The following is a 27,365-nucleotide window of genomic DNA, read 5'->3' on the forward strand; positions in this document are numbered from 1 at the left end:
TTTTTTTATGGGGCACCCAGCCTGTCCTGTTCTGCACACTCTCAGCCACAGCCTGCACTGCACTCCAGTCCCAAGGCCGCCTCTGTGCAGTCAGCCCCAGTCCTCTCCCTGGGCTCACTCTTAGAAGACTGAGCTCCAACAGCCAGTCCTGGCCTGCCCCCACTGGCTCATGTCTTGAGCTAGGGATTGCAGGGGACTTCTGTGTCAGTTCCTCTCAGTTCTGTGTGCCAAGTGGCTTCTGCTTTCTCCTTGGAGCCTCTGAAGCTCCCTTTCTGTCCCCGCTGACCTCCCTGCTGGGGAGGGGGCTTCCCAGAGAGAGGGTGCTTTCCTCTTTTGCTGCTCCCTCCCCAGGGGACAGGTCCTGCACTGATTTCCTTTTTCTTTCTTTTTCTGACCTGTTTTTATGAGGATTCTTGTAGTACTGAAGTAAGAGATATTCTGCCAAAGTTCAGTAGGTATTCTGTGCGAATTGTTCTGTATGTAGATGTAGCTTTGGCTTACTTGTGGGAGAGGGTGAGCTCTGTGTCCTCCACTCTGCCATCTTGGCTATCTGGTCTCCCTTCTGTCACACCTCATTGTCCGTGTGGACCCATGAGGACAAGGACTGCATCTGACTCCCATGATGGGCCCCTCCCAGGCAAGTGTTGATGAAATGACGGGGCTGAGGCCTGTGCATCAGCCACAGAGGTCCATCCATGCTGCCGAGCTGCTCACATCTTTGTTTTCCTCTCTCACTTTTAGATCGGAAACCAGTGCCCACACACTTGCCTCTTGCTAGAACATCGTCCTCACCAGCTGAAGAGGAGAAACTAATTGAAATCCTGGAAGAGATGGCTCAGAGATTTAAATAGGCCAGGCCAGACCCAACATGGGAAGGTGTGGACCAGAGGCCAGTGAGCAGACCCCACTTCTGCTTCCCCCCATGGCCCTGGAGATTGGCTCATATTCCACTGTTGCGCTTTGAGCTGGTTTCCCCTCCATCTACGGTCACAGAAATTAACCCCATTCTTTATAAAGCCCAGTTTTGAAGGCTTGATCCACCACCACCTCACCGTGGGACCACAGGTCGGGTTACTTACCCTCTGGGGCTTCATCTTCCCTGGCAGTAAAGAAGATTATAGTGCTGCGTACCTCATGGGGTGATTGTTACCTGATTGAGTTACTATTTGTAATGCACTTAGAAGAACGGTTGGTGCATCGTAAAGACTTGATATATGTTAGCTGTTAACATCAGCACTTAATAACTCACACCAAAAAAATCCCCCTAAAGATGACCCCCACCCCCTGTAGCAGGAAGGAACCCACACAGAACGGGGCTGGGAACAAGCAAATCATCACCTTCCTCAGCAGCTTCTTTTCCTATGTAAATCTTTCATTTGAGAATGTGGTTTTCTTAGAGTCTGTTTAAGAGTACCCCACACTTCTTTTTGGGAGAGAGAGGCAGGAGGGGGCTCTCTGCGGCCCTGGCCTGGCCCCCAGGCCCCTGGAGCAGAGCTGAACTAAGACTCAGTGCCTGTTTACACAAACAGTCACGTGAGGCCTGGTTTGACATTTCTTAAGATTAGGCGCGGCTTCAGTTATGCACCTGGCATTCCGGTGCTACAGTCTGGTAAAACTTCTGTGTTAACCCCCATTTTACCTCTTAGTGATGCTAGGGAAAGTTGTAACAAAATCAATGAACAGAGTTATTATTTACTTACATTCTTGATGTTCAAGGTGAAATAAACATAACTCATCACCCATAGCGGCAGAAAACCCAGCTGGGCATGGCTCAGCCAGTCCCAAGGTGCCAGGCCTCGGCAGGGCCTCAGGTGCTCCGATCCAGGCTCTCAGCCAAGGAAGGGTTTTCCTGGTGCATCTGCTGGGAAGGTCAGGGAGCAGTCTCCTCTCTGGAAGGAAAGCACGGGCTTCTGGAGTTCTGGGGGGGTGTGTGGGCGGGGGGCATTCACCAGCACAGGCAGGTGGAGGGAAGGACATCACTGGGATGGTGGCCCTGGTGCGACCCAGCCGCCCCACCCACTGGCTGTTCGACAGTGTGCAGGTCATTGATTTCTTCCAACGTCTCTTCTTATCCATAAAATGGGCCTCATAAATTTTTACAGAGGCTTTTTCCTGGCTGTATTTTCCCTGAGTCCTCTTTCTCTTCATTTGAAAAGTTTATCAGCCACAGTTAAAGCAGTCTTCCGTGACAAAGAGAAAATGAAAAGGACTACTCGGCCACACCCCATCTGCTGTGCCCTCGAGCCTAGTCAGCCAGCCAGGGTGAGACCAAGTCGGGGCTGCTGGGGTGCGTGTGGGCACGTGGTACAGCTCAACAACAAATTGATGGGACCACAGCTGCAGGAAGGTTTCCACAGACATTTATTTTAAACCAGGGCAGTAACTTGCATTGAGAGTCTCTGATATCAGTAATGGCAACGCGTATATTTCAGTTAGAGGGAAGCACAGTGGGAAGCTGAGCAGAGCTCAGAAACATTCACAGCATCCAGCAGCATCTGAATGTAGACCTAGATCCAGACATTGTAACATGATGGGAAGTGCTTGCTCGTTCCCACCTGATCACATTCAGGAAGTCAGCGTCAAGACTGCTTGGTCCTCCTGGTGGAATCTAGCGGCAGAGGGCGTGGCAAGGCCAGAGGGGTTTGGCTAGAGCCACATCTGAGCAATCTGTTCCAGCTGTGGGCTTGTTAGAGCCTCAGCCTCACCCCTTGGAGAATCTCTCATTTCAAAAAGAAAGGAACAGACATCCATAAAGCAATGCGCCCGCTGCAGCCAGGTTCCGATGCGGCTGTGGAATGATGGGCGCGCAGGATGGAGGAGCCGTGTCCCTGGCACGGAGGCCGCGGCAGGCAGGCACGAGTGTGGGGCTAGCACCTCCCCTGTTGTCCAGTTAGTAACAGTTTTTGCACTTTTCATACAAAGATTTTCTTTTGCAAAATGACAGTACGTTGGGGAAAAAAGGCAGATGGCGTAAAACACAAATACATAGGAATACAATGGTTATCAGCGACACCAGTGTTTTGGTCCGTACTTCATAGTGGTGTATGTTATTAACATAAGGCAGCCATCCACTTAAATGAAAAAAAAGTGTTTAAATGAAATACTTTTTTTCAAACCATTTCCCCTTTTTGTGTTACAGTTTACCCTCTCTTGCTCCCCAGAGAACCAAGGAGGAAAAAAGAAAGGACCCTAAATATCAAGGTCTTATCCCAAATCTAACCCGTAAGTCAACCCGCAGTTCTCTTTCTTGCCCCAGAAAGCCAGGCACACTTTTGGACTCACAAAAGTGAACACTTTGAAGTGTCTGTTTTTAATGAGACGGTCCCATGATTGACCTCCACCTTCACCATTTTTTCCAAACCTCCAGGGCTCTAGATGGGAAAATACAGGAAGCAATTTACTTGATGTGACAGAAGACAAAGGCATGGGGATCTGCTCCCATTTACCTGAGTTAAGCTGGCCACGTGTGGGCAGGTCACTGGTCAGGGTTGGGCCTGTCCAGTAACAAACAACAGTCATCAAGTCATAGGATCACGGACTGGAAGGAATCTTAAGAACAATCATCAAATTCAACTTTTCCTCAAGACTTTTACTCTCCTTTCCACAACAGACAAGGGGCTATGTACTGTCCAAAAATCCCCTGGCATGAGAAACAAAAGAGGAATCCCATTCCAGTGTTGAACAGATCTAATTTTAATCCCTGCTTTCTTGTGTTAGGCCTAAATAGGCTTGTCGGTGGAAAGGATAATGTTTAAAGGCAGAATTACAAACTAGAAACCCCAGGGTTGGTGCGTATTTAGTTCTTGGTTGTAAAAGTTGAGCTAAGGTTTAAAAATGAACATGGGTGTTCCTGAATTAAGTTACGGACATATGATGCTTGGACACCGAAAGGAAAAGGCAAGTGGATGGCATAGTAAATACTAGAAAGTAGCCTGCGGCAGCGTGCTGGGACACCCCTGCTCGGTAGAGCCAGGTCCCCGGGGTGGTGGCTGCCTGAAACCCTTTTACTGTCACTGAATTGAGAAAAACGTTCCCGTCCACTCGGTCAGTGCCACCGTGATGAGGGTTTATCACACTGACCTCACTGTACTGAAATGACCCATGACTTGCAAGAATGACTCAAGGCCGGGAGGGAAACGAGGGCGGTGGTGGCCTGCTTGCGCTGCGTGTGAGTGCAGTGTCCCCCCTACAGGACAGTCTCCCCCGCCACAGGTCAAGGTCTGTCCTTTTTCAAAGGTCAAGCTAAGCCTGGCCCCTGTGTCCCAACAGAGTATGTCGTAAGCTCTTCGAGGCCAAGTCCGTGCAAGCGGAGGCCTCTAGTGAGGAGCTATGCCCCCACGAAGTTCAAAAGTTAGTTACCAGGGGCCATTTTAAGATAATAATTCCAGGTATTTCCAAAGAACAAGAAACTGGTAACTAGCCTCAGCTGTAGGACAATTTGACTCTCAAAATGACAGGCCTCCGGGTAAATGCCGGGGGGGGACCATGTGCCGCCTCCCTCTCTGGGGTCATGAGCATCGGTGTCTCACGGAGACAGGAGCTCAGGCTCTGGGAGGCAGCTGCACATGTGGTACCCTCTGGCGACTCCAGATCACCATGGGCCCCAAGTACCAGGCTGAGGCTGTTCTTGGGCCTTTGTTTACGCTGTTTCCACAACCTGGAAGGTCATTTCCTTACTCCATCACTCCAACACATCCTTCAACACTCAGCTCAGAAGTCCTTTCCTCTGCGAAGTCCCCTGGCTCCACCCGCTGGGGCAGGGGCACCCGTGCAGCTCCTGGGCAGGACCCCACGTGGCTTCCATCACTGAATTTATCACCTGACACGGAAACGCTCCATCTACTCATTAGTGTGGCCTCTGTCCCAGCCACAGAATGGCCCTGGTGACCCCAGGGCCTGCTTCAAAGCCTGCTGCGTGGTGGATGCCCAGCAAATGGTTGAACTGGATAGACTGAGAGCCTCAAGGGTCACCTAGATCCTGCAGTGCTCAGAACTTTGCTTCTGTGTTTCCCAGTCACAGCCCTATATATCCACTTGCACATCAGGAAAAATGTAACTTAACATTATTCTAAAGGAGAAAGGGAAAAAAGAATGTTTTGGCACAATGCTTTCTTCCACTTTAAAATATAAGTCTTAGCAGACAAGGTCACTTACATACACAATTAAACTACTATGAGAAGGCAAAACCAAAGGAATCTCATTTAAGGAATATTTATGTCCAGTAACTTTGATACATAGTTGAGACCTAGACCCTTGCTTAAAAGTCAAAATTCAGGCTTTTGAAAACTGATTAATGTTAAGCAAAAATAAATTAGGCCTTTGAGAAATGAATCTCAGAACAGGAAAAGGCCATGTACCATAAGAAGGGCAGTGAAGGAACTCACTCGGCCAGCCTGCACACAGAGGGGAAGGTGCGTTTCCAGGGCCCCTGGTTTGCACTGGAATTTTGCAGCTGGGTTGGTCTGTGGGGACGAGCGTGGGAAGGAGTTTATGCTGATGAAGACCTGCAATAACCACCTCACTGCACGGGCCCACCCGCTCGGAACCACAGGGTTGCGGCCAGAATGATCAGATTCACCTCCAATGATCTACGGGTCAACAGACCCGGTTCCTGAGAGCCCCGTCTCAAGGCTGCAAGTCATTCCTCCCACTCACGCAGCTAATGTTCAAAAATAATTGTTCCTCGAAAATTCTTCTTTTAGATTCCTCTAGTTTATACCTCTGCTCTATCGACCTGCTTGGTGTGACTAAGGTGTTCTGTGCTTGGAACATTCTAGTACTCAAAAGATCCCTTCCAGTTTTGTGATTTTATGATTCTGTGAATAATTCGCACAATCAAGTGGGAAGTACATCATGACAGACCTCGTGAGGTTGGCAGACCTCATAGAGAAAGACACAACTCCAAGTACTTGATCTAAAACAGCTTCTGCTACTGTGGGGACAAGGCAGGCAGGTAAAGGTTCCAGTAACATCATTTCTTTGGAGAAACTGAGAGCACATGATCAGTTTTATCCTCCCACATAAAGGGCAGCCCTGTGCGTGATGTGTGGTTCTGCCACTTTCCCAACATAATCGCGTTAGGCGTTACCTGCCAAAGCTTCTGTATGTTGAAATAATAGAGCAAAAAATACATGTAAAGTGCAATTCCAGTGGGATGAAACGAACTGTGAGTTCACCTAGACAGGAGGAAAGCCAGGAGTGGGTGCCAGCTTCCACTCCTAATGACTGAAGCCTCTATTCCATACGATGCATGGAAGGCACCCCAACACCAACACATATCATCTATGAGTTACAAAACACGGGGAGCCATCGTAAAACTCAAGAGTTCACAGTATTATAAACACACACAGTTGGTCGGCTAAGCACTTCTCACCAAATTCAAGCACTGACAGAGATGAGGAGACAGAAAAGGACAGAGCATGGAAACTTCCACAAACCTGTGGGTTTTGATGACAACTCACATCACTAACAAGGTGTCAAGTGAGTTCAACCTCTGAGTGGCTCTGTGGGCTGGGGTACAGCCACGCTGGGAGGGAGACGGCTGGACTGAAGTGCAGGGTCACAGACCAGAGGGACCACGGTGTCACATGTGACCCACTGGGGACAGTCAGCTTCCTCAGTGGGGTCTGAACTCATCTCGACCCAACTCAGATCCAGGTCAGGTTTGCTGGGCGCCTGGTCTGCTGCCTCCCTGACACTGTGTCTGCCTCTGTCAGTACAGGCCACGCCACAGAGTTGAGGGAGGGACAAGAGCGATTCATTTCTATGACTCATTTCCAACACATAGTTTGTTATCCTGTACAACAGAGTAAATGGCTCCATGTTCTAGTAGTAAACTACAAAATATCTGAGTATTTTCAGTTGAATTCCCTTTTTAAAGCTCTCTCACAGACCAACCATGCAGAAGAGACACAGGTTGGTTATAATGGCTTTGACTGATGGCCTGCAAGGGGAGTGTGGAAGGGACAGTGAAGTGACAAGTCGGCGATTGCATGTGTGTGTGTGTGTGTACACAACCTTAGAATCTGGGCACACAGGCCGATGTGCTCTGACGTCTCAGGTCCTGGCTGTCAGGTCCCGGGGCTGCACAGGGCACACCCACTGTCCTGACCCTCAAAGCTGCAGCAGCAGAAGCCTCTTGAGGAAGCCCATCCTCAGGAAGCATGCTTGGTCAGTGTTAGGGGTAGTATCCGAGTATGGCTGGTAGTTTCTCCTGGTTAGAAAGGAAAGTAAAGATCACGAGGGAAAAAAAAAAAATGCTTTCCAGGAAAAGAGAAAAAATAGGGAGGATTTTAAATACTACCATCCTCCAAGTTGTCAAATCGGAAGAGGACAAGACCCTGTGGAGGCAGGGCTCAGACTGGGAAGGGCAAATAACTGGCCTGTTCATCTGCAAGGCTCTGTTTAACCTGATGAACCCCAAGGACTCAGTGACCCCCCCCCCCCCGCCATGGTCCTGACAGGTGCGGGCTGGATGAGGTGGTACCTGTAAAGTGCTTAGAAATGGGGAGGTCACACAGCACACGCCTGCCGCTAATTTAAATCCTGTTTTTCCAGGTGAAAATCAGATTTTTAAAAAAGACTTCAGGATCCCAAGTTGAGTCACTACACACAAGAACACCTCAATTTATCAAGTTTGACTGGATTCCCTTAAAGTGAGTTCTGCAGGTGTATTTTCTACAGCCCCTCACCCCATACAAGCCCAACAGGAACAGGGCATGAGCTGCAGGGTTCAGTGTCTTCCATGTCTCAGATCACACAGGTTTAGTATGAAAGTGTGCAAAGTATTCAGATAAAATACATGAAGATAACAATCTTTAAATATCTAGTTTTGAAAGGGGAAGAAAATACAGACAGTGAAGAATAAAAGCAGGCTACAACCTCAAAGCAATGAAGACGTTCAAGTTCAGAGGTGACATCACACGGAAAAACACATCTTAAAAGACACTATTCTTGGAGGACGCAAGGTTTTGTTTTTAATATGAGTGACGGAGAGCTGTGTCAATAAAATTAAAACATAAAAGGATCAGAATTAGAAATGATCCAGGCACTGAGGGTTGAAGGTCTGAGTTATGAAAATGTGCCTCTGTGATGAGAGTGTTTAGGAGCAGCTTTCTCCCAGCATTTTTTTTTTAAACGTGGGAAAGACAGAAAAACAGAGGCCGAAACACAAGATCATTTCCACTCCATGAGAACGTGAGTGACCCCAACATTACAAACGGATGCTTCTCCAGGTGATTCAAGAAGTCAGTTGGGAAACCCACATAAATGATATTCCAAATCTCTCAATGGAAGAGGATTTCTATGGAAGCAGAAACGCCGCAAATAAACCGTAAATGCCACCAACTCTGGCAAATGGCAAGTGAAGGTGAGGGTGGAAACACAGAGAAGAAAAAGATGCTGATCACAGGATGCAAGGCACGTGCCCAAGTGAAGGAAACATGGGAACTACTTAACAACCACCCTTATTTCTTCAATGCACAAAGCAACAACGAAAATGAAGTGCTGAAAAATATGAAAATGAAACACCCCAAACTCAGTTTTCAGGATACTCCAGGATACTCACAACAATGTAGCACAGCCAGACTGTATAATCCCTTTGTTAAAAAAATATCTTCTTTTATGTCGTATGAACAAGTTGAAAGCGTTCCCTCGTGAGTTCACTGATGCTCAGCGCTGTGGCGCGGCTGACCTGCAAACTCAGCTTCTCTCTTCCTTCTCACGCGTCTGCTTTCCCGCTCCAGTAATGACTTGGATTAGAACCACCATTTCTTGAGTAAATACTATCTTTCTGATGCCTGAGAGTGTCATCAAGACACAACCGGGGTCATATCCCACAGCTGTAAAAAGAAGAGCTCTAATGAACTACAATTAAATTGTGCTGAGGACCGACAGTCCTTACAACAGAATTTTTAAATTTAACAAGGAACTAAGTGTTGAACTAACATCATTCATAAATCTATAAAACAGTATTTGTCCACGAAAAAGTTTCAACATATCCTCAAAACCAGGGCAATGGCAGCTGGAAATTGTAATCCAGTTGATGGAGAATAAAGGCAGATTCGATTTATTTAAGGGGGAAGGGAAGTGACATGTATGAGGCAACAAATGGTACCAGGATGCGCTGTGTCCTCTACATCTTACCTAATCTTCCAAACAGTTCTACAAGATGTCTCATAGAAAATAAAGCAGCCAAGGCTCCCATGATTTACTTTAAACTTGCTCAAAGTCACAGAGCTGGCAGCTTCCAAAGGGGGTTATTTTAACCACCTCATCCTGCAGCCTCCAAGAAGGGACCAGAATGGACCCAGGAAGTAGAGCTCAGTGAACCAGGTAAGCCTGTGTCTCAGAGAACGATGCAGGGGTGGCCGCTTCCATCCTGGGCCTCTGCTGTGGCACTGAATCCACCGGTCCAGCACAGTCCTGAGAGAGGCCCTGGGGGGATGCTTCTGGCTAACTGACCTCACTGGGAAAAGATCTTGTTTATTACTTGTTGGCTTCTTCAATGCTCAGCTCAAACCCCACCTCTTTCATGAAGCCATCTCCAGCAGCACCGTCTCCCTCTACTGAACTTTTCAAGTAATTCTTGCCTATGTTACTCTTTTGGCTGCTGAACGTGCGACTATTATTAACTGTCTTTTTAAGAGTATGTCCCCAGGAGAATGGCTGTTCCTTTCAGGCAAGAGCCATGTCTCACTTTGGGGTGTACAGCCAGTGCCTGTAATGAGGTCTCAAAAATGCTCGCTTTCAAGGGTAACCTTTTGAGCAGCCCTTACGCAGCCTTGGTGCCCCTGTATATCTGCATAGGGCCAAAGATGGAAAGCTTCTACAACAACAGCATCCTACCTTAATAACCTTGTCAGTTCCCGAAGTCAGTAACCAGCCTCTGGTGGGATCAAAATGCACATGAACAATATTATGTTTACTGTCATGGAAGGTGGCGGTGGGCGCACGTCTGGAGGGAGCAAAGAAAGTTTCCAAGAGTTAAAAGCAGTAGTACATAAATGAAGGAGATTTAGAGTGACATTAAGGTCTAATTTTTAGCCAAATGGCCAAAACTACTTCACTGTTAGAACTGCTCCTCAGATCCACCTCTATTCCCTGATGACACATTATGATTAAAAAAAAAAAGGATTCTTATATATTCTCCAAAATGGTCAAGAGACGATGAAGTTTCCAAAACTTTTCAAGAATTTGTTGCTGTGATAGACTCTGTGAGAATCTCTAGCTGAGCTGTTGACAAACGTTTAAAATAACCCAGTGCTTTTGCTGAGTTTGATCTCAGATGGCCTTGCTGGTAAAATACCTTTGTCTATTTCATTTTTTAAAAAGCACGCTTGGTAAAATGCCTAAGATGCTACTATCATTCTAATCCAAGGGCTATTCATTCTTTCTCCTTTTTCACTGGTCTAACTGCAGACTTAGTTTTTCTGCAGCATTCTAATGCTTTAACAAATAACATAACATATAAACAAGCACTGTTATTTGCCTTTTATTTTTTTAATCTGTGCTTTTTTTTTTTTTCGGTAAGAAGGCTGGTCTCCTATCCAAGCACTAACCAGCCCTGACCCTGCTTAGCTTCTGAGATCAGACAGATTGGGAGCATGCAGTGGTATGGCCGTAGATAGATACTAATTACTATAGATAAAACAGATAAACAGCAAGGTCCTACTGTGTAGCACAGGACTATATTCAATACATTGTAAAAGCCTATAATGAAAAAGAATATGAAAAGGAATATATACATATGTATAACTGAATCACTATGCTGTACACCAGAAATTAACACAACATTGTAAACTGACTATACTTCAATGAAAAAATAAAAAAATAAAAGGCTTGTCAACGGCCTAGGTGCTCTAGAAGAGATGCAAATGCTTCCACAGAGAAGGAGCAGAAGAAACAGTGATGTGGGCAAGGGGACAGCGTGTGGAGGGACGCGGAGGGGACGTGGCGGGGGACGCGGAGGGGACACAGAGGAGACGCAGGGGAACGCTGATGGGGGGACACGGGACAGACGTGGGAGGGACGATGTCAGTTTTCTAATCTTGTTTTAGTTCCCACTCCTCTGCCATGGGCTCTCTGAAGACTGCTGTTTTCTTTTTTTCTAAGCTCAATCTGGAGAACAGATCTTCAGTATCCTAAAAATGATTGCTTTAAAATATTTAGAATGAAAGAATTAGGTTTAATTTGTAGTCACTTAGGCTCTCTGGGTCTGTGACTTTAAAGAACAATCAAACTAGAATATTTCTAATGTCTCTCGCAGCTCTCCAATTTAATGAGGACTCTCGCATTAATTTCATCACGTGATGAGCAGAAAATAATCCATGAACATGGATGCTTACTTATGCAAGGGCATCTTAATTTATATTTGCTATGACTAAATAAGAATGAAAAAAACAAACATTAGGGTCATCTGTAAGAGAATGCTAATTTGCCAAGAGTTTCCTTTAAATGCCAACCTCCTCTAGTGCCTTTAAAATATGTTTCTATTTACATGAAGCTTTTCAGACACCCATCTAGTACTTGAAATGATTTTCCTATATACCAGGTGCGGGGGTGGGTGGAGGTGGGGGAACTGGGCAGACAAGTCTCTTATGAAATCCTGCTGTATGTAATTCACTCAGAAGGGAACTTGTTGGAGCGCACTCTGCTGACGTGGGCACAGTTTGCAACAGCTGACATTAATAAGACAACATCCCCCCCCCCCCGCACCCAAAAAAAGCACAGTGGCGCAGTAACCTCCGGTTCCAGGTTGCTGGGCAAGACCGACCAGCAAGACTCAGTAGCTGGGCAACTGGGAGTACTGGCCTCTTAGGTGAAGTGGCTTAGTTCTTCTTGGGAAATAAAACCTCTGGAGCCTGTAGGCTGATCTGCTCCTGTTAAGTTAGCAGCTTGAGCTACACCGTGAAGCCTGGGCTCCTCACTCCTGGGCAGTTCTTGAGACAATAAGCAGGCAGAGAGGGTTTGCTCCAAGAACATCTATTTTCAAGGCTCACCACGCCCCCTACCCTGGGACTGAAATGGAGAGATGAATTCTTAGCTTGCACTCTCTCTCCTGTCTCACAAGAGGACACAATCTTTTGGTGGAGAGGAGGGCTCTGCCCACCCGCCACGGTCGGTTTGAAACCAGCAGGAACTGCGGCACTACCAGTCACGGCTGCGGAGCCGCGCGCAGCGCTCAGATCCCACCCTCCCCTGAACCGTGATGCTTCTGCAGGTGGCTGGGACTTACTCCTCGTCTGTGATGGCCTCGTGGCAGCTGTCGCATACCCTCACTTCAAACTCGAAGCCCATCAGAGGGATGGAGGAGCGCTTGGAGCTGCACTTGCCACAGACAGCCTTCCCGCACTTTCGGCAGTGGTGCTGGAGGGAGAGAAAACATGATCACTGCGACTGCGGCTGCGCTGCGCGCCTTGGCCCCGCCTAGTAGGCTCAGGTGAGGGTACCCACAGCATCCAGGTGAGGATGCTAACCCAGGACACTGAGGAAACACACCAGGTGCCCCTCTTTTTGGACTCTGTTAATTCAGAATAAAGACTGCTGGGAAACACATGATTGTGCCACGGCCCCAAGGCCCCCCTCCCCAGGCTTGGTTCTTTCCAACTATCATCAGTATTAACTGGAGGTACCACCCGGCAGCTGAGTTATCTTAAAGCTGGGTGTACAGAGGCAGTATCACCTCCAGAGACTACGCTGCTGGGTGAAGGGGAACACGGACGAAATCTGATTCAAGCCACAGTCTACGCTTTGGCTTTGCTCAAAGGTGACTGACATCTGGTTTCCTTGCAGCAGACCAAACCCTACCATGGAATCAGATGGAAAATACTGCACTATAAGTAGATCTAAATAACTAAACTCAGATGGAAGGAAGGAAAGTGGAACTATTAAGAAGAAATAAATACCATATACAATAATTTCATGGATTGGTGCCAATATGAGCTAAGCATGACCCCTGGGATTTTAAGGTGTATTTCAGTAGATGCCACTAGAATTCTCAAATTGTATCCCTTAACCACTGGGAACACGTCACTACAGAAACCGAATCCAGGAGGGATGAGCTTTGGCAGAGAACGGGAATAAATTAGGGTGCAGTCCCAAAGCGACTGCAGGGCAGTAATGTGCCCCGGCCACAGCTCCCACCCAGGTATACTATTTCTTCTAAGATCACACGGTGAACTTATTCCCACACTAGCACATTTTGATGAAGCATTCATGTCACCCACCTGTCTCAGGCCAATTTTCTTACTGTCCCACATTTGCTTGAAGTTCCAGAAAAAAGGCTGATCACACTTTTGGCAGGAATCACTGTCCAGCCACTCAGGGGTCTTGTCAAATAAAGCACAGAACAGGTCACGTGAGAAGCAGTGAGGACAAGGGAACCACTGTTGTTGCTGAAACTTACACAAGCAAGATGTGTTTCTAAGAAACTGGTGTGATCTCTCGATCATTTAAGAAATACTTACTGGATGCCTATGATGGGTCAGGCCCTGGGGATGTAGTGGTGAATAAGAAGAATCTCTACCATCATGGAGTGCATAATTTATCAGGGAAGACGAAACACGAAAATCTTATAAATAATAGTTATTATTTAAATCAGTATAAGGACCAAAGGCCTGAGAAGGAGAAGCACAGGAGGCTGTGAGAGTGGGATGCCCTAGGCTGAGGTTCAGGACTTTGTCTCTGACAAATGATGATAAACTGAGACCTGGCGATGGATGGGAGGAGGGCAGGCACAGGGGCTGAGAGAGGGCAGGTTGGCCAGAGCACATGTGTGCGTGAGCCAGGGGGGTGGAGGGGTGGGCAGGATATGAAGGGTTGAGGCTGGAGAGGATGCAGGGGCCGCACACAGAGTCCTGACAGCTATGTTGAGGACTGAGGACTTTATCTCATACTCTCTGATCACATGCAATCATATGTGCTCTAACTGTGTACAATCATATGTACCTGCACATCACCCATGCGCACAGCTACCTGTGCTGGGGGCACAGAACCTGACCACAGCGGGCACTCAGGGAAGCTACAGGTCCACTGCCAAGGCAGTGCCCAGCAGGGCTGGAGGGTCTGCTCCTTGCCTCATGAGTCATACAATATCCTGGCTTGTTCACGATTTCCCAACCCCATCACGAGTACTCTAAACTATGCCAAACAAATTTCAAAGATGTGTTAAGCTTAAAGCTGTTCTTTAACAAATCTCTTATAGATTCTGCATATGATGACTCTGCATTTGCTTCTTGGGTTCCATGTGCAGCTCTGTAAATTCACCCTCTCGCAGAGAGACTGGTCTCTTCCCACATGTCACCAAACCCAAGGAACTGGGAGAAATACATCCAACTCCAGGGTTTCTCAAAAGTGGATTGCAAGGCACTCCAATTTGACTCACAGGGCAGTTACTGCAGAAGAGGCCTGTGATCAAACAAGTTTGAGAAATGTGGTAAACAAGAGCCCGCCTCTCTGCAATTCACAACCAACAGCAGCACAGTACGGGCGGGCTCGGGAAGCCCTTTGTTGATGGAATCCTTTTCTGAGGAAGACCTGTTATGGAACAGATTTGGGGACTTGGTGGAAATGAACCTAAGGCTACACATTTTCTTAGGAGGAAAAAATAAAAAGAGTACAGAGATGACATTTTAAGAGCTCTAATTCTTAGTCTATTTTATTAAAATTGAAGAAAAGAAGTAAGCCTTGACTTGCTTGGTAATTTTCATGCCCTAATTAGTTTAAATACAGATGTAATAAAATAATACAAAATTTTTAGCCAAAGACAACATTTTACTCCTAGAAGACTGATCTATGTTGTGATTTTTTTTCAGAACACTTATGATGCAGGAAAATCAGGAGGCTTTACAAAAAAGCTTCTCACACACACACATATCCCTACATCTTTTATAAGGAAGCATGGTTTAGGATGTCCATGAAATGTATCAGTTAGTGTCTATGAGGAGGGAACTGAGCAGAGATCTGAAAAGGGAAAAAAAAATCAGCATGTGTGGTACGATTCCTTTTTGGTCAAATAAATCTTACATACACGTGTATGAAGAGAAGAATGTCAGGAGGGATGTTTGCCAGCATGTGAAGGGTGACATTTCTGGGTGGTGGGATCACCAATAATGATACTGTCTTTGTTAACGAGCACTCTAACTTCTCTGCAAAGAACAAGTGTTATACATACTTTTAAAAATGATAAAATGATGAAAGATGGATTTCATTAACTGCATAAACACACGTTTAACCTACGAGATGTCAACCAGATCTGCGCTCAGCCCCTCCAGGTCTCCCACTATCTGCGGCACCATCTCTGACCGCGTCCACTGCTCTGTGAGCGACCTCTCCCGCTCACCGTGTCTGGGCTCTTGGTGTTTCCTGACCAAGTCAGAGTATATTCGGGCCTATCACACTCACAGCGCTATCTCCTTCCAAAAACCCTGAGCTGACAATGACAACGCCCCTTCCTACATGCCCAGCACTGAGGCTCTAACACACGTTAACTGTGATCGAATCATTTACACCATTTAATGGTTTTCTGATTTCTCCCATGTCTTTTCTTCCAGAAAGGCTACCAGCCCTTCAGGGCAGGGACGGCTCCAGTACGCATCCCTGACCTCCCAAGCTGAGCCCCGCACAGCACTTGTCACAACCAGGAAGTGCCCCACAGACACACCTCAGGGGATTTTGTTTATAAAATATAACACTTGTGAATATAACCATCTCCAACTGCTCACTTAGAACTTTAAATCCCTCAACGAGAAGATTTAAAACAGTCAAGAAGTACCAAGTGCCCATATACCTGCATGTCAAGAGGCATAATTTAAGCAAGATGACTCAAAGGGCTGCCCACCAATCATCTGGTATTGTCTCTGGAAACCGCATCCTTACCCTCCTTTGGGCCTCTGTCTATCAAAGGTGGAGGCTGTGTCCCTTGGTCTTCTGGTCAGTCGGGCCTGGGAAGAAGCCAGGACAGACCAGGAGTGACTGGCCCTCACCCAAAGCAGGCCACCGTGCAGAATAATCCATCACACACAGGGTCCAGCTAGCACGACGAGCAAACGTTGCGCCGAGCTCCCTGTCTTTATACTGACGAGGCCAAGTGGTACTTTCAAAAGCAACATTCCACAATTCCCCACTCCCTAACTGTAAAGATCATTTTAATTAGTTACTAATAGAACTCCTGTGGATTTATGGTTTGAGCAAATCAAGCTTTATCTTCTTAAGCATTTAATTACTGGCACTTAAAAGGCACTGCATTGTGGGTAATAGCAACTACTCTCTTGGAATGAGACTGGGGTGAGGGAAAGGAGAGAAGTTGGGAAAGTGCTTTTGTCTTTCTCAAGTGTTGCTTTTCTGTCTAATCCTTGCATCCTGCTAGAAAATAAATTAGAAGAATATACACTATCAAAGGGGAAATTTACCTACCATAACTGTAGGGAAATGAGAAAATGATTAACTTCAAAGTACGTGTCAAAGGGGATATTAGTAAACAAATCAGTTAAGATGCTCAAAGATGAAAAAGAAAATTCTTTGAAAAAAGAATGTTACAATAAAACTTAAATATGTGCTTAAAAATGACAAGGTATATATTTATACCTGGAGAAGTGTTTAGAACATGAGTCGTAAAGAAACACAGAAGTGATGACTTCTAAGATTTCTATTAATACCAGACTAAGGGCTCTCACTTCATCAAACACCATTTCTCACACACTAGCTACCATGTCCCCCCAAAACATAAAAGCACAGAAGTTTTCCATTTTCGTCAGGCACTTAACACCTGAGGGCTTAACCACCCGAAGTGGCTCGTTCCTTTTTCTCCCCTGAACTTTTGTTGTTAAAGTCTAAATAGCTTAGTCTCAGTTGAGATGCGTATGACCTCTCCATTACAGGAGAGTTGCGTGCCAGTTTGTGAGGGGTTAAAAAGAAAAACGAAGCTCCATTTATACTAGAATTTTAAATTTTCTGACACAACGCGTCTGATTTCATGGTTTAGTCATAAAGGAAAGAGGAAATGAGCAGGAGGGGAGGCTGAGGTGTTTTCCAGCGGAGCTCAGCCCGGGGGCTGTGGAGGGTGGCCTGAGCTGCAGTGACGCCTACCTCCTGCCTCTCCACGTCCATGTTCCAGACGACGATCCCACCGTCGCCGCCACAGGAGATGAGCTGCCGCGTGTGCTGTGCATAGGACAGGGCCTGGACTCTGTCACTGCAAAGGAAATCAGGAGTCAGGGGCACTTGTGGAGAGTGGTGTGAGCCCCAAGGGAAGGAAGCCCAGCAGTCAGTCACGGGCACGCTCACCCAGGGCCCCACCCAAGTGCTGATCTCGGAAACTGGATGGAACTGTCAACATGCCGTCACTGGGAGAGTACTCAAGATTTAAAAAAAGTCAAAATGCTCGTTTAATAATTAGCAATGTTGAGCCTCTTTTCATGTGCCTGTTGGCCATCTGCATGTCTTCTTTAGAGAAATGTCTATGTAGGTCTTCCACCCATTTTTTGACTGGGTTGTTTGTTATATCTGTTATTGAGTTGTATGAGCTGTTTGTATATTTTGGAAATTAAGCCCTTGTCAATTGCATCATTTGCAAATATTTTCTCCCAGCCCATAGGCTGTCTTTTTGTTTTGTTTACGGTTTCCTTTGCTGTGCAAAAGCTTATAGGTTTGATGAGGTCCATGTTTATTTTTGCTTTCATTTCTTCTGCCTTGGGAGACTGATCTAAGAAAATGTTGCTACGATTTATGTCCAAAGGGAAAAGTAGGGGGAGGGATAAATTAGGGGTATGGATTAATAGAGACATACCACTATATACAAAATAGAGAAACAATAAGGATTAACTGTCTAGCACAGGGAACTATATTCACTATCTTACAATAACCTATAATGAATATGAAAAAGAACATATACATATATGTATGTATCTGCATAAATAAATCACTTTGCTGTACACCTGCAACTAACACATTATAAATCAACTATAGTTCAATTTAAAAAAAAAGTTCGTTTAAGATGCTAAGGTCCCAGGAGGAGGTAGTCTCTGTCAGTTACCAACATTTGACGAAAAAGGCTATTGAACTGATTATAGTATCTCAATGGTTCCTTAACCGATAAACTAAAATCTGTGCCATCTGTTCATGTTATAGTTTTAAGGTCGTCTATCGAAATGCCCCCTGGGTGTAGCTGGCAGAGCCAGGTAACCTGAGCTGCCTGAGGTGTAAGGGACCCGCACGGCTCCCCGTGTGAATCCAGAGCAGCACAGACTTGAGTTTCACTGACTCTCTTATTTCTCTAGTTTTCATGCCCTCTTTACTGATTTTGAGTTTTATTTTTCTTTCTAGTTTGTACATGGCCGGCAAGCTATTCCCTCCTGGTGGATGATTCAGTTTTAGGGTCATACAATTTAGTGATACACTAACAGAATACAATAGAGATCTGTTCTCCCTTGGAAGAGAAAAATCAGAGAATCTCTTTTGTTTGGTTTTGTTTGAATATTTTTCTATTTTGAGCTCAAATCAATTAAGAAGTTGGTGCCCACTGGGAAGGAAAATAACTCTGCGACATCTGGATTGGCGATTTTTTTTGTGTGCTTCTGTGTTTATTTTGACTAGTGGCTGCAGTTATAGAACTGAAGCTATTAAGCCCTGTGTGTCTGTGTCTGCAATTCAGAAGCGCCTTTACCACTTATGTATGGAAAATTTCCTATTTCTGGAGGGTACCAAAAAATTAGATTATGGCATCTTTTAAATTATAAGCAGTTGCTTATAAAGGTAAGCAGGTGTTTATATAAACTGACTATTCCTAAACCTCACAGAAAATAAGGAAATTGAACCTCTAAGACTTTAAGTTTACTAGACTTCAAATTATTTTACATAAAATACTATCTAACTCAGTGATATTTTAAGACTCCAAGTTCCCAAAATTAAGGTAACTTTTTGGCAAATAATACTAGTATGATGAGTTTTAAAACACAGTTATATCTTTCTCTGACTTATTCACTGTTAAATATAATGCAAATGTACATTTTATTTTACTTGGGTTGATTTCTCCTAAATTTATACAGGATAACTGGTCAATAAGCTAATATTATGCCTATAAAATGTTTAAGATTGTGAAAAATAAATGAGTTCAATTAAAATGAATAATTTTTCTCATAAAATTTTTATATATACAGCAGTTATGTTTTGTAGCATATCAATTTAAAGATAATTCCCAAAATCTTTAGGTAACTTAAAATGGACTTATTTAAGTTGAGCTGACAGTCATTGGGTATCTACCTAATTTCTAAGTAAGTGAGAATACCGAAACTTTGATTATAAAGCATAATATTAAGATTATGTATGTTTGCTTCTTATTCGTATATGCTACTGAGAGGCTGTAACTTAAGTGAGTCATGGCAAATGAATGTGTTCCTTTTTGCCACTTCAAGGGGATGGAAAAGTGATTTATGTCACGTGTTTCAGGAGCCGTGCTAGTCTGCTAAAATGCTTGTAGGTGATGGAAAGTTCTCAGTTATCCACATCTTCTCTCTTCCCAAACTTCTCTGTGAAATATAAGTTATTTTGGTTAATTATTATAATTAAAATGGGTGGTTGAGACTAGGCCAGGTACAATAATGAAAAAGAAATACAACTGTGTATGTGTTTTTGTTTTGGGAAGAAAAAGAGAGTAGTTTTCTCTTAAAGCAGTGGTTCTCAAACTTCCTGGTCTCAGGGCCCCTTTATATTCTCAAAACTCATTTGAGGACACCAAAGAGCTTTGGTTTAAGTGAGTGATAACTGTCCACATTATTGTATTTGAATCAAAACTGAGAAATTTTTAAAATATTGATTCATCTGAAGATAGCAATGACAAATCCATTTTAACATAAATAATATATATTTTGGGAAAAATAACTGTATTTCCCAAAATGAAATATATGAATGACAAAATGCATCGTTTAACATTTGTGCAAGTCTTTCCAATGTCTGGCTTAATAGGAGAGAGCCAGATACATATCTCTTTCTCCATTTATTGTGATGTCATTCATGTACATTCTGGAAAACTCCACGGTATGCTTTTGAGAGAGCGTGAATGAGAAGGCAATTCTAAAAGTAAAATATAAATTTGTTTCAGAATATAAAAGAGAAAAATAAAAGACAAAACTTGGAAAGTGAATTTTATTTGCTCTGGTTTATAATATTTGAATCAAAAAAAGTATAAAATACATTAAAATTCTGGCCTAGTTCCCTCAGTTTTGATGGCTTGCTTCCCTGGCTTACTGATTAATGCCTTGAATTACAATACAGAGTGATCTTATTCCTTACCTTCTATGGAATCTGCCTGGCTAGCAGAGATTCTGTGTCTCACCAAAATTATTTTCAGAGCTTTACATTAACTTGAAAAGTCGCTGATTATTTAAGGAAAGAAAAAGAACAAGTGCTCTCACTGTGAAAAGACCTAAGTTCTTTAAGACTGTGTTACATTCTATATTTATTTTCAAACTTCTTTTTGTTACTTTGATTCTACAGATAACCAAGCATTGTTTTTTAGGCGCCCGTGGTCCTATCTTAATCATACCTGAAAATCTTCTGAGATTAATTTTGGTTTTGCCTTCCCAGACTGAACTCTACATATTTTGGGGGAAACAATTTTTTTGAGGTTATTTTTACACCTAAAACTATCTTGGTGATTTCCTAGATGGGGCCTGGAATATCAAAAAGATTTGTTTCCTTTACCTTATGAAAAGAGAGATGCGATCAAAAATCGCCTTTGTTTACTGTGTTGTATTTTAAGAGTTGCAAGGGAAGAGTTGTCAGATTAGAAGAGATGCCTAGTTTTCCCTAGGTTAAGTTGGTATGGGTAAAATAGTATTAATATATTTCTGAAATTATATACTATATGGGAAAACCCTGGAGATTTATCAGTGAGCTCATTGTCTATAATGTTTTTACCTTCAGGGGAAATACTGATCAGAAACTCTTAGGAAATAGTTATGTAGAGTAGCTCAATAGAGAATTTTACTCTTCTCAATTCTGACTCCTGTCAGAGTGAAAAATTAACCATTAAGCCTCTATAATCTACAGATAACTTCGTATTAGTCTGATGCTTGCCTGAAGGCTCTTTACAGGCTACAGGCCAGAAAGGACAATCTCAAGAATTTCGTGGAAAAGGACTGTATGTACCAGGTACTTTTAAATATTGATATTCAAAGAACAGACTCTTGGGCAAAGGCCACTGAACTGACATTGCTTAAGTCGTGGGTGAGCTGTGCCAGTGGCCTGAGTCAGGATTTTCTTGGATTTCCGGAATCTTTTTAGTCAGGATGCAGATGGCTTCATGAAGGCAGACTTTTCAACCAAGAACCAGCAGAACAAGAATTAAAGACACAGGACTGAATGAACTGAAGAGGAAGATTTTACTGTGGTCACTGATCTGGAATACTGCTGATACTGTTTCAATGTTCTGTTTTCTGGCTACATGAGGATGCCTTTTCTCTTTTTACGCTATCTTTAACCTTCAATGCAGTCAACTCTGTTTGATAAGCTAAATTTCAAACATTTAAAAATGACAGCCAATTATCACGGATCCCCTACAATTCAAAAACTGAGTCCCCTTGATTTTCATAGCAATATAGTTATTTCACAGGTTTGTTAGAATCCATCCATAGGATATCCCTGGGCCACCAAGCCCTTACCCTGAGTGTCATACGAGAGGATAATAATGCTCACTGTCACATATGACTAGCCTCTTTAAGAACTAAGAGAGCCAAAGCCTATAACCCCCTTCCCCTCAAAGGAAAACTGGCCTGGTACCTGGTTTGCAGAGTCCTGGTCTTACAGGTGCTTAGGAAGCTATCAGGCCAGGAATCTAGCAAATCTTGGAAACCTCAAGGAATTTGACCACGGTTATAAGGACCATAGGTGAAAAACGGTGGAGATTTTCTTGGGCTTGGTTTCTTAGCCTTGGGATAGCAGATAATGGGCTTTGAAAAGCCCATTCCAAGATTCCTTATAAAAACTTTCAGCAAAAGTAAATTTTGTGGGCTTAACAGTTGTTTAATACTGAAGGGATCCATATTTGCAAAGCAAACCAAGGTGATCTATAGGGTTAATTAACACTCTCACTGCACCATTGTAAATAATTAGGCCAAACTTTATGAGACCAGCCTTTTCTTGTGATCAAGAATAATCTTTGAGACGATTATGATTACGGGAGAAGAGGGAGGAAGAACCTTGGGTAGACCAAAAAACTTTGAAATGGGCAAAAAGAAATTACTGGGTATCTTTCCAGTGGAATAGCAGGTGTGGTCTAACACACCCCTCCAGACTATCTGACTCTGTGGGGGTCTGTACCTTCAGTATCTTCGTGCTATCTTGTAACTCTGTAAGTTACAGAAAGCTGATACTATTGTACATGAGTCTTGTCCAGTGAAGATACAACCAATTCCGATGCCCTACTCTCTCCCTAAGAAGAAGCAAATTGTGAAAACACAAATTCACTTAGCATTCTCCACTGTCTATGCATGTTTCTACTCTGGATTTTCCTTTTAACTGGAAGTAACATCTTACCAGTTCCTTTATTAATTAATGACTAATATAAAACCTTTGACATGTATTCAATAAAAAACAAAGTTGTTTTCTATCTCTCCTGGTTGTTATTTCATATATTTTAGAGTATGGACTGCCACCACAGTGACAATCAAGGGCAAGAAGGAAAATCTATCTAGTTGAGCAGCCTCATAACCCAGTGATTTGAGCTCCACTTCATTTGTTAAGGCATCTTGATACACATCAACGATCTTGCAAAACCAAAATAAGCTACAGAAGGAACTGCTTTGCCACTCAGAGCTGGCAGCAACATTCAGCAACAGACACATAATTTATGGGACTCCAGTCCTGTTAGTATTTCAACACAGAAGAACACAATGATGAATGCTGGATCCAAGCTTTGTAATAAAGCTGCTTGGGGACTTCCTGATTTAAGTATTTAAAGATATAACCACCCTGCAGTTAAAAATAAGATGAGGGGACATCCCCAGGTTCACAGATCAAGGGTTATAAAGAATAAAGATATCTTCTTGCCTTCATGTTTCATCTGGCATCACTGTAGCATTTATACTAGAAAGCATCTCAAAACTGGTCATTATTTCATGGATGCGCCTTCCACGTACTGCACTGCAAATGCCTTTATGAGTGTACAAAGACCCCACGTGGCACAACCACCAGGACCCACCATTTACAAAGACTATACTTAGTGGGATGGCTTCACTTCCTTTCTCACCAGCCCTGGAGGCAACATGTCTGATCAGGCCCAGCTATGTAATATGGGGGATCCGATGCAAAATGAAAATACAGGGCCCTTTGCTAAAATTATTAAGAATTACAAGGTGGTGACAGCAGAGCATTAAGCCAAGCATGAGGCCTTTCTAAGCGTGAGGCCTCGTATGACTGCACAGGTCACACATCCATGACACTCGTCCTGAGTCTGATGCTTCTCAAGGAAGAAGGGTAGAGAAGCCCTTAGTCTCTTTATAGTAACAGATGTTAAGACACAGGTTAACGTCTACCCAAATGTCAACTTAGGCCCTATTCCATCCCCTAAGAGTAGGGGGGACTTAAATACATGGCAAAGAAATGAAACTTCCCAAAGAATGAAAAACCCTAGTCCAGTTGGTGAAACTAATCACTTATGCATTTTACTCTCTCATATACAAAATCCCACGCTCCTAAGTTATCCACGTCTCCAAGGACCAGAGAAGGCTTGTGAGCAATCCACACGTGAGAGGTCTCTGGAATAAATGACATCTAGGGTTATCTCACTCACACCAAAGGGACCCCAGAAGGATCTGTCTCCCCAGCGATCCTTGGGCCACAGCCAAGTCTGAACCTGACGCTCAAGGTCTCCTTTCTGGAAACACTGGTTTGAGCATCAACAACATTTTGCTCTTAACTGGCTAGGGTAAAAGTTCAGATCAGCCACCGGTCCTCTGCCCACTTGCAATTTCTTGAAAACACTGTGCTGTTTGGGTAATACCTCCTGATCCTGAGAACTATGAGAATCTCTTCATCTCCCAAGATCTGGATCAAACTGTCCCCCGTCTACCTCGTTCTCACACTTCTAGCACAGCTCCGTACAGGCAGGGACTGTTTGTTTAGTCACCTTTGGGTCCTAAGAGCCCAATACAATGACTGGTATGTGGACGGAGCTCAGTAAACATTTGCTGAATGTATTAGGAGTAGAGGGAGTAGGTAGATGTGGCAATAATTCCACTGGAAATGCTACAATCAGAGGGAAACAGTAATCTTACCTGAAAGCTTGATTTTTGAATTATTATCATTTTCATTAACAAGAATAATGTTAACGGCTGCCACTAACGACCTCTTCCTCTTGTGCTAATTATTTTACATGCATTATATCATTTACGGTTTTTGACAAACTTTGAGGGGTTTTCTTTCCAATATTATCCCTATTTTAGACAAGGAAACTGAGGATCAGAGATGAAGTGCCTGGTCAAGGCCTACACAGCCAGCAGGAGGGCTGAGTTGTACACAGCCTGGCCTGGCTCAGACCTGGCACTTAGTGACCATACGATGCAGCCCCTCTATCTTTGACAAGATGCTACCTTCTATGAGAACTCTAATAGCTGAAATTTGATCTATTATGTGTTTAGCCGAATAGTTAATCCCCTCTTCCTTAATAAGTCTCTAGTGTTAGGTGAGAAATGCTTCGAAGTCATAAGGGGAGAGAACTTTCATATGTATTTATCCTTGGTCCCCTCCCCCAAACCTAGAAGAAGCTGAATGCAAGAATTTTACTTTCTTTCATTGCACTAACTTCACGTGCAACTTACTTGATACAAGAGAAGAGCACAAATTGTCTCAATGAACACTACTTATGAATAGCCTATTTCTTTACCAAAATAATTTGAGAATGCTTATAACAATGGTAAGAGGAGAAAGAGAGAAACCACGAGCTGGGATGGTGGAAAGAAGAAGCAAATACACAGGCCACGTGTGCTGAGGGTCATGGCTGAGCCCGAGCCTCATGTAACCCGCGGATCCCAGTCTCGGGGGAGGAACTCATCACAAGGGACCACTCAGACCCTTTCCGTGGGCTTTAAATTAAGTTACCATTAAATTAAATTGCCACAAAGTCTTAGAAGCCTAAGAAAACACTATTAGAAAGAAAAGTGTGGTCATAAAGTTGGTCATGAAATGATAGGTATTATCTAAGAATAAAAAAGGATCTAAAAAGTCCAAGTACCATTATTAGATTTGAAAAGGTGAGCACGGGACAATAAATGTCCAGGTTTATGCTTCGATAATATCCATCCAACTGGTAACTGACTCTTGAAAAACATAGCTGGTCCTTGAAATTAGAACATCTTCTTTGCCTTTCCTTCCACAGAGCTAGCACGCAATCATGTCCCACTTGCTGTAGGGAATAAAAACACCAAAGTGCTGCAAATGCAGATAATACTGTTCTCTAGAAGTATACTTTCTTAGCTTTTTTCCCTCAGACTTGGAAACATCTTTGCTGTCATCAATCACTTACTTGTGCTAACGCTCTCTCTGCTTTGATGGCATTTTACACACCAAATCAAACGAGCTACATAAATGTTTTATTTCTGCCACTGAAGGATGGTGTGAAGGCTCAGAACCCGAGACAGAAGACACGGGGAGCTGTTAAACATTTCCAGAAGAGGAGAGGGCAGTCTCCCCACCCTGAGGGGCGGCGATCTCAGGACTGGTCAGCTCTCCACGGCGCCCCAGCTCACCAAATCGGTCCCCGATTTGGAACTCTACCCACAAAGAGTCACCTTGGGGGAAGGTGGGAAAATGAGATATTGCAGTAGATCGAGGGGCAGCCTGGGGCCCCAAGCAGAAAATCTCTGGCCTCTAAAGCAGAAAAGAGACAGAACATCATCAGACATGGCGGGGACCACGTTATTCAATGGTCATTTTTTTTGTATCCCAGTGCCTAGCACGGCACTGGATACAAAGAAGGTTCTGAGTAGCTGTCTCCGCTGGACAGAACTAAAGTCTGGGAGACCCCTAGCTGGGGTCTTTGAGGATGGTAGCTCAATATTCTCATCGAGAAGATGACATCTGACCTCTCTCTTTCATAGGGTGACTGTAAGATCAAATGGAAGTGTCTGTGTGTTTAGAGAGCTCTTTGACAAAATATTAGGCGCTACTCCAACACAAGAATCAAATGCCAGTCCAGTGGCCAATCTTCAGGGCAAAGGAATGGCTGCCGTGAAAGCGGGCCTTTTCCTGCCTGATGGCCTAGCCCCTTCTTGCGTGCACCTTCTCTGTGGATCCCATCGTCCTTCTTCCAGCAGCTCCAACAGCTTCCCCTTCCCCACCTCGGGTATTCAAACCACTCTCACAGACAGCAGGGATGCTGAGGGAGTTACCTCTCCCAGCTCTGTGGCACCCGGACAACCCCTCATAGGCTAAGACCTGGTGACAAGAATGCCTTCAAAGAGTTCACCTTATTACTCAGCTTGAATTAAATAAAGCACCAGGCAAAGGCCTTCTGCCGTTACTCCTGTTTAAAGCCAATTCTGACTGGTAGCTCCAGATCGCCCAGTCTGCCCGCCCCACCAAGCTCCCAGGGTGGGATCCTATCAGGATGGACTCCAAGGACAGTCTGTTCCATTTTCTAAAAGGCCAAGCTTGTATTTCTTAGAAATGGAAGACCTAGCAGTTTAGGCTCCATTTTTCTGGAACTGAGAGACCCCAACTCAACTACATAGCTTTTCCTTTCTTACCCAACTATCGGTGCAAGTTTCCCAGAACAACGTTTTGCCCGAGGACATGCGGCACCCAGGGATGCTGGCAGTGAGCCCTGTGACACCTGCCTGCTTGCAGTCTTCGTGAACCACTGTGCAGAAATAAAACTAGTTATGTGCTAACCTGAATGGGTCCAACAAATAGTACTGGTCTTCATTCAAAGCCTGTATTTTATTTCGCTGAGTGAGTCCGAGTAGCAGGAGTTACTTGGCAGATGAGATAATAACCGAGTGTTATTAAACAGGACTGCACTTGGCTTCCCTTTCTCTTCACTTACATGGATGATGTCAACTCCTTCTACGTGATCTCGATATATGTCCCCTTGTCATGGAGATAAATACAAGGGAACGATTCCTTTAATAAGCTGATACTGAGGTCCCAGTGGCCCCACAAGCCAGGCGTAGCCCCAGACAACTGATCTGTTCTCTCATGTGGGAAAGAAGGGCTTAATAGCGCCTTCTCTAAAACTAAACTCTAACACAAAAAATAATGATTCGTGCATAGGCCCTCTAAAATTGAATTAGCTCATATCCAATACTCCCAAACTATAAATTTAACCACTCAGGAGAAGTTTTTAAAACTAGTGTTTCCAGGCAGATCTACAG

General features: G+C 44.2%; 2 protein-coding genes across 7 annotated transcripts in view; one reads left to right on the forward strand and one right to left on the reverse strand.

Annotated features, from left to right (window-relative positions):
* The window catches only part of DHRS12 (dehydrogenase/reductase 12), a 36,308-nt gene extending 35,178 nt beyond the window's left edge, over positions 1-1,130 (forward strand). For all 5 annotated transcript variants that reach the window (XM_074378114.1, XM_074378116.1, XM_074378115.1 and 2 more), the window contains one exon: positions 742-1,130. In XM_074378114.1, the coding sequence (XP_074234215.1) occupies positions 742-813 (72 nt within the window). In that variant the 3' untranslated portion in view covers positions 814-1,130. The remainder of the gene's footprint in view (positions 1-741) is intronic.
* A 1,213-nt stretch (positions 1,131-2,343) lies between these two features.
* The window catches only part of WDFY2 (WD repeat and FYVE domain containing 2), a 149,895-nt gene continuing 124,873 nt past the window's right edge, over positions 2,344-27,365 (reverse strand). For both annotated transcript variants that reach the window (XM_010951440.3, XM_045514071.2), the window contains 5 exons: positions 17,086-17,191; positions 13,227-13,328; positions 12,236-12,366; positions 9,847-9,955; positions 2,344-8,840 (listed from right to left, as the gene is read on the reverse strand). In XM_010951440.3, the coding sequence (XP_010949742.1) occupies positions 8,811-8,840; positions 9,847-9,955; positions 12,236-12,366; positions 13,227-13,328; positions 17,086-17,191 (478 nt within the window). In that variant the 3' untranslated portion in view covers positions 2,344-8,810. The remainder of the gene's footprint in view (positions 8,841-9,846; positions 9,956-12,235; positions 12,367-13,226; positions 13,329-17,085; positions 17,192-27,365) is intronic.

The sequence above is a fragment of the Camelus bactrianus genome, chromosome 14 (genome assembly GCF_048773025.1).
Source record: "Camelus bactrianus isolate YW-2024 breed Bactrian camel chromosome 14, ASM4877302v1, whole genome shotgun sequence".
Taxonomy (NCBI): domain Eukaryota; kingdom Metazoa; phylum Chordata; class Mammalia; order Artiodactyla; family Camelidae; genus Camelus; species Camelus bactrianus.